Source organism: Spermophilus citellus, assembly GCF_964194105.1.
Source record: "Spermophilus citellus genome assembly, chromosome: 5".
Lineage (NCBI taxonomy): Eukaryota > Metazoa > Chordata > Mammalia > Rodentia > Sciuridae > Spermophilus > Spermophilus citellus.
In genome coordinates, this window is record NC_138186.1 from 41,636,758 (window position 1) to 41,644,373 (window position 7,616).

General features: G+C 41.6%; 1 protein-coding gene across 1 annotated transcript; it reads right to left on the reverse strand.

Moving 5' to 3' along the window:
* Positions 1–896: 896 nt before the first annotated feature.
* On the reverse strand, positions 897–1,862 carry LOC308649852 (olfactory receptor 2H2; the record flags this gene model as incomplete). Its single annotated transcript, XM_081295701.1, has 1 exon — positions 897–1,862. Exon 1 carries the CDS (start codon positions 1,830–1,832, stop codon positions 897–899), a length of 936 nt encoding a protein of 311 aa, XP_081151827.1. The 5' UTR covers positions 1,833–1,862.
* Positions 1,863–7,616: the final 5,754 nt, after the last annotated feature.

Consider the following 7,616-nt stretch of genomic DNA (forward strand, 5'->3'; position numbering starts at 1 on the left):
ATCCTGCCTGCCTAAACATGAAGACTTTTCCCTGAGCTTGTTGCTGGCGTTGTAAAGAAGAAATGCCAGGACTGAAGTTAAGGTTTCTTCCCAAGGCTCTGTGCTGGCTTCAAGCCTAAGGATACTAGAGTATCTGATTATGGGTTTGAAAACAACAATGTGTATTTGAGAATTGCCTGACTGGATGTCAGGGGTCCTTTAGTTCTCACACAGTGTGTTGTTGGGTGAGTTTCTGAACTTACAGGCTGCCCATCTCTCTTACTAATATTTGAGGGACAAATCAGAATGGGAATATAAACCAGACATATATAAGTAAGTGGAAAAAAAAAAAGAGAAAGAAAATAGGGTAGGAACTAGAGATAAGAAATAGTGATAATATGACAACGGAGGGGAATTGGAAATGATAACATTAGGAACATGATTTTGAGGGCAAATTGTTGAAAATAAAATAGAGAAAAAGAAAATATTAAATTTGATTCATGATAAATGTTTTATATAGATACTTATCTCCCTATCTGTATTCTTTCTCTTGTATAGTGTATGCGCGTACACACACACACACAAAATCATCTATTGCTGTGAAAATATGGGTGTGAAGAAGACAGAGGGCTGCAAAACTCAATCTTCCTGATGAAATCATGTCAAATTTCAATTTTTTTAAAGATGTTGATGGACTTTTATTTTATTTTTTTATTTATATACAGTGCTGAGACTAGAACCCAGTGCCTTACACATGCTAGTCAAGTGCTCTACTGCTGAGCCACAACCCCAACCCCCCAGATTTTTTGTGGTGCTGGGGGTTGGACCCAGGGCCTTGTGCATGCAAGCACTCTACCAACTGAGCTATATATCCCCAGCCCCTCTTTCAATTTTAAAGCAGATTGATCAGCACTCCCTCAGTTTTGTCTGGGCTCCACTTCCTTCCCCAACAACCTCCTGAATGCCCTCTTTACCTCCTTGTTCCTCAGGGTGTATATGAGTGGGTTAAGTGAAGGAGTGCCCACTGCATAGAAAAGGCCAAAGAACTTGCCCCTCTTTTGGGCATAGGGATTTTTAGGCTGGAGGTAGACAGCAATGACTGAGCTGTAGAAGAGGGTAACCACAATGAGGTGGGAGGAGCAGGTCCCAAAAGCTTTCCTCCTGCCCCTTGCAGAGTTAATCCTCAACACTGCCCGGGTAATGGCACCATAAGAGACAAGGATGAGGCTGAGTGGCACAACCAAAATGAAGACACTGGCTACAGCCATCTGGATCTCATTGTAGGTGGTGTCCCCACAGGAGAGCCGAATTAAAGCTGGGACCTCACACACAAAATCATCCACCTGATGGTGGGGACAGAAGGGTAGGTGGAGGGTGGCTGGTGTCTGGATTACTGACTCCACCAATCCAATGATCCAGGCAACAGCTGCCAGCTGCAGGCACAGGCGGGGGTGGATGATGGTGGCATAGTGGAGGGGCTGGCAGACAGCCACATAGCGGTCAAAGGCCATCACTGTCAGGAGGATGCATTCAGTGGTCCCCAGGGACAGGAAGATGAACAGCTGGATGAAGCAGCCCAGGAAGCTGATGGTCTTGGGGCCCCAGAGGTTGACCAGCATCTGGGGGACACAACTTGTGGTGAAGCAGAGGTCCAAGAAGGAGAGGTTGGAAAGAAAGAAGTACATTGGAGAGTGGAGCCTGGGGTCCAGCACTGACAGCAGAATGATGAGTGTGTTGCCCACCAAGGTGAGGAGGTAGGAAGTTAAGACAACCACAAAGAGAATCCTTTCCAGCCCTGGGTGTTCAGAGAAGCCCAGAAGGAGGAATCCCACTGGGGAGCTTTGGTTGAGCATGGCCTGTTCCTGTTCAGAGCTAGAGGGATGAGTGTGTCAGATTAGTGTGTTCCAGTTTGTTTTGTAAAAACACTCTGGATGCTCACTCCTGGTCAAATGTCTAGTGGGAATGGAATGTGGTGGACAGTGGTCAGAGACCTTGTGCTGATGTTTCTGACTTGAGTGAGGGCAAAGGAGGCTGATGTCAAATGTGGATCCGTTAACTCATTCTTTCAGCAAAGGTTTATTGGGTGCCCTATGTTCTGAGTGCTTTTCTAACTGTTGTTCTTAATTTATTTGTTGGAATAAATAGCAAGTAAATATATTTTGAATGAATGTTCTCTCTCTATATATATTATTTCTGTCAGCTTGATTATTTTTTATTGGCTAGATGAATTTTGTAGAACTTCATATTCTATTTTATGCTTCATTTGCAAGGGAGATTATTTGAGAGAGAATGCATTATCTATGGGAGAGATTTTCTTTCATTTTAAGAGATCCGCACTTATAGCAAGATCAATTCAGTTACCTGGGTCTCTTTAGCAACCTAAGTCACTCAGATGACTGATTAGGAGAATTGCTTAGTCCCAAGGGAAGTTTACCAGCGGGAGGTGAGAATGACCCCATACATGTTAAAAATACTGAGTTCATAACATTATGAACAAGAATAACTTTTGTGTGTGTGTGTGTGTGTATGTGTGTGTGTGCGCTGGGAATTGAACCCAGGGGTGCTTTACCACTGAGCTACATCTTCAGCCTTTTAAAATTTCTTATTTTGAGACAGATTCTTGCTAAATTGCCTAGGAGAATTTGCGATCAGTCATCTGAATTGCTGGGATGACTGGTATGCAGTACTGTGCTTGGTCTTAAAAATAACGAAGTCAATCTGTGTGATGCCCACCACCCAGATTAAGGAACTGAACAAACGTTTCAGGGTCTTCGAAGCTCTTATGTACTCCTCCCTGACTTCTTAATTTTCCACTTCCAGCACAGAACTACCTTCTGAATTTGTTCATTTGTTTGTTGAGATAGGGTCTTGCTATGTTGCCCAAGTTGGGCTTGAAATCCTGGGCTCAAGTCATCCTTCTGCCTCAGCCTCCCAAGTGCTGGGACTCTGGGTGTGCACCACTGTGCCTGGCTTTGAATTTTTAATTCTCTTTCTCCCTCTCTTTCTTTTATTTGAGATAGAGTTCACATATCAAACTTAAGAGTTTTCAAGTATATTCACCAGTTATGTAATTAAACACCACCTACCTCCAGAACATTTCACATCACCCCAAAAAGAAACTCCATGCCTGTCAGCAGCCACCCCTCATTTGTTTTCTTTGATATATATAATTCTTTGTATGCAACTTAAACAATAGTCAACTATTTCTTATTCATTGGTCAACTATTATCCTAATCAGTTTTCTGCATTTTTAAATTGGTTATTCTCTTGTTACTTCACTCTCTTTTTCTACCTTATTTCTGGATATCCATAGGATACATCTTGTTTTTTGGGGGGTGGGGGTGGGAAGGAGTACTGGGGATTGAACCCAGCAGTGCTTTACCACTGAGCTACCTTCTCAGTTCTTTTAATCTTGAGACAGGGTCTTGCTTAGTTGCTGAGGCTGGCCTCAAACTTGTGATGCTCCTGCCACAGTCTCTGGAGTAGTTGGAATTACAGGCATCTGCCAGTGCACCCAGTTTAGATTATATCCGTTTTAGGGACTCTGTACTTTTTTCTCTTTTGAACTCTTTCATTTACTACTTATAATAATTCTTCTTCATATACATTCATTTATTGGTTTGTGCTTTTATTTGTTTCTTGAGACCATAGTACCAGGATTATGAGAAGATCCGGGTTAGGGATCCTCCCTAAAGGGGTCTACGATAGTTCCATAGTCATTACCTGCCATTGCTATTGGTGGCTACTGTATGTTAAGTGCTTCCTATGGGCCAAGTGTGGTACTAAGCAGCTCCCTGAACCTCTGGTTCTCATAGCAATATGCAAAGAAGATATTATTCCAGTTTTACCAGAGTGAACAGTTTCAGAAAAGATAACAACTTTCTAAAGTCACCTAGTCAATAAGTGCCAGGATAAGATTCTAGAGACTTTTTTCCAGTCTTGGGAGTTCAGAAAAGCCCAGAGGGAAGGAGCCCACTAGGGAGCTGTGGTTGACCATGACCTGTTCCCATCCAGAGCTGGAGGGATGAATCTGTCAGGTTGATTAAATGTGTCTTATAAAAATCCCTCTAACTCCAAATACAATGCCTCACTGTTGTGGAAACTGATAGCTCACAGGAGAACAACAAACATTTTACTTACCGTTAATCAAAGAAAAATCTCTTTGCTGCCAGCAAACAACCATGACAAAACTCGTAGCTGGCACTTAGTCTCCACTTGGACATCAAGAAGATAACTAAAGGGTTGGTGATGTAGCTCAGTGGTAAAGTGCCTGTCTACAATGCATTAAATCCTGGATAAGATCCCTATCCCTGAAAAACAAAGCAACTAAAAATTAAGAAGAATAGGCATCATTGGGCAACTAAATCTCTGGTTCTAACAAGAATTGCTAATATTTACTAGCAAGCACTTTTGAAGCACATCTATATGTGATGTGCTAGAGCTGGCTCATGCTATCTTTTGATTATTAAATTTTCAGAAATTTTGTGAGATACTTATTAAGCCATTGGTAGTTTGAATCAGCTACAGGAGGAGTATTTACACTATGGAAATGGACATCACTACAAATTGGCTCTGCCTCCCCCCAACCCAACTGGTTGTTAAACATTTACCAGCATACCTCTGATTGTCCTTCACAATTCTATGTGTTAGTATTATCTTTCCTTTAATATGAAGAAATTGAAGCAAAGAAAATTTAGGCAATATAGTTAATAAGCACCCAAGCTGATGTGTGAACCCAAGTATGTTGGCTGTTCACCAACCACAGCCCACCCTATCTCTGCAGAGAAGATGAGGCCAAGAGAAGTCAGAGATACCTCTTTGCTAAGAAGGTCTACCAACCACCCCTCTCAGTCAAGGAGAACTTGGCTTCTGCTTTAGTGATACTGGAGTTAGGTAGGTTGATGTTGTGTGACGGTAGAGGGAGAGATCCCAGGACTCTCATCCCATAGAGAGAAAGAACTCATTAATTCTGTTAAGACCCTAGGGTTCCACAGCCCACAGACAATTAATTAGCCACTGATGATGGTAAAGGGGGCAGGGGAATATCTATAGAAAATATGCCAGCGAGAGTCCTCACCACAGTGGTAGGTACAAAGGTCACTCACTGCTTCTCTCTGAGAACAGTAAGAATAAGGACAATGCATCTCCTCCTTTCTACTTCCAGTGACTCCCAGCATCCAGCTCTCCCCCTCAGGCCTCTGATTCACCTACTCAGGACCCCACATTTTTGTTTGTTTGTTTGTTTGCAGTATTAGGGATTGAACCCAGGGCCTGTGTGTCTAGGCAAGTGCTCTATCATTGCACTACATCCCCAGCCCTTCATATTTTATTTTGAGAAAAGGTCTCACTAAGTAGCTTGAGGCAGGCTTCAAATTTGCAATTCTCCAGCCTTAGTCTCCTGAGTGTCTGTGATTACAAGTGTGTAGTACCATGCCTGGCCTAGGATCCACTGACCTACTTATTTTTCCATTCAACACTTCTCTCTGAAGGGGACCACACTGTACTAACAGAATTATAACACCCTGGGGCTATAAGAATACTTAGAACATTTAGTCTCACTCTCATATGGTTCAGCTGAGTCATTACCATACCTCTCTTCCATTACAGCTGGGGCCTGTGGGCTCAGCTGGCCTAGGTCCAGATCAAGTGAATGTACCCGTTGGCCTATCTTAAGATATAATTGGGATGCATGTACTAGGGAGTTGGCAGGATCTCCACATTGGTTCTTTGGTGTATGGAGTAATAGAAAAGTGGGGAAAGCCAAATGATGCCCTGAATCTGCACTCCCTTCTCCACAAATGCAGTAAATCAAGAACAATGTTATGATAAAAATAAATGATTGCCTGATGCCACATTTAAAGGATTCAGGGCTAATTGTCCCTTTCATATGCCCCATTTAATTCACCAGTCTAGTCACTACAAAAACCAGATGGATCTTGGAAGATGACTGGGCTACCACGAACTAAACCAATAGAGAGCAATAATTGCAGTCATTGTGTATTATTAACATAGTTCCAGGTCCATGTTACACAACCATCTATCTGATGAATGCTCTGTTAAAATACTATCAGCAAAGAGGACCAGAGGCAATTTACATTTACAGAGTGTAGATATAAGTTCACATTTGTGATTTTTTGGACTATGTGGCCCAAAGAGACAAGGATACTGATGGTTGCTACTCCAGGTTGAAAAAAAAAAAAGCTTTGATTTGTAGCATTTTACGATTTTCATTGTCTAAAATATTCCCACCATGGCCAATTTTAAACTGTCAATGTGACATTTCAAAAAAAAAAAAAAAAGGTTGAAAAGAGACACATAGTAACATACTACTATGCAGTATATTATATAGTAGTTTTATTATACAGACATTACAGATGTGAATAACCACAAGAGCATAGATAACAGTGAACTATGGTAAAATAACTAGGAAATGTTGAGTTTAAGTACTTTTTACTTTTGTCTTAAAATATAATTTATTTGAATGTAAGTTTAAATAACCATTTTTTTGTGTTGGCTGTTTAACAACTGGTTTCAAAAGTTCTTGAAAATTTAAAAATCAGCTTCATGAGGCAGTATGAACTAGCCCCAGTATACTCTTAGACACGACCTTCTGGACATTCCACAAAACATCACATAGTTTCACTATATAGATGATATTGCATTAATCAAACAGAATGAGATAGAAAGGTAAGTATGTTGGGGCCATTGGTAAGACAAAACACTCCGTGGGTGGAAGAGAAACCCTATAGAGATTCAAGGCCATCTATAAAATTTTTAGAGATCTAGTAGTCTGGAGCCTGTTGGGACATTTTCTTTCTTTCTTCTTCTTCTTCTTCTTCTTCTTTTTTGTTTAATTTTGGAGTTGTAAATGGATAGCATGCCTTTATTTGTTTCATTTTATGTGGTCTTCAGGATCGAACCCAGGGCCTCACACTTGCTAGGCAAGCGCCCTACCACTGAGCTGCTGCCCCAGCCCCGGGACATTTTCTTTTTAATTGAGTATTGAGGACTGAACCCAAGGGTGTGTACCACTGAGCTACATCCCATGCCCCTGACCCTAACTGCATTTTTTTTTTTTGAACAAAGATCTTGCTAAATTGCAAAGGCTGGCCTTAAATTTGCAATCTTCCTGCCTTAGCCTCCTAGTTGCTGGGATTACAGGTGTGTCCCACTTCTCCCAGGTATTCCTCTTTATTTTTTGAGACAGGGTCTCATTAAGTTACCCAGGCTGGACTTGAAGTTGGGATCCTCCTGCCTCAGCCTTCTGAGTAGCTTGAATTACAAGTGTGTGACACCACTCCTAGCAAGGACATTCCTTTGAAATAAGGACAAGTTATTGCACTTTACAGCACTGATGGTAACACCACTGATGCTTGATAGTTTTTTGGTTCTAGGGGAAGCACTATCCACATTCATAGGGTTACTGCATGGAAGTGTTCATTAGTAACTGACTGGAGCCCAGAGCAGGAAGGGTTCTGTGGCTATTCTAGGCTGTTCTACACAGCCCTGTTACTTTGGTTAGCTGATCTAACAAACTCTAGAGTACTAGATACTAGAGGTATCAGTGATGGTAAAAAATGCAGTGTGACACTACCAAAGGAAAATCACAACATAGACTTCAAGTCTATGCTGTTAGA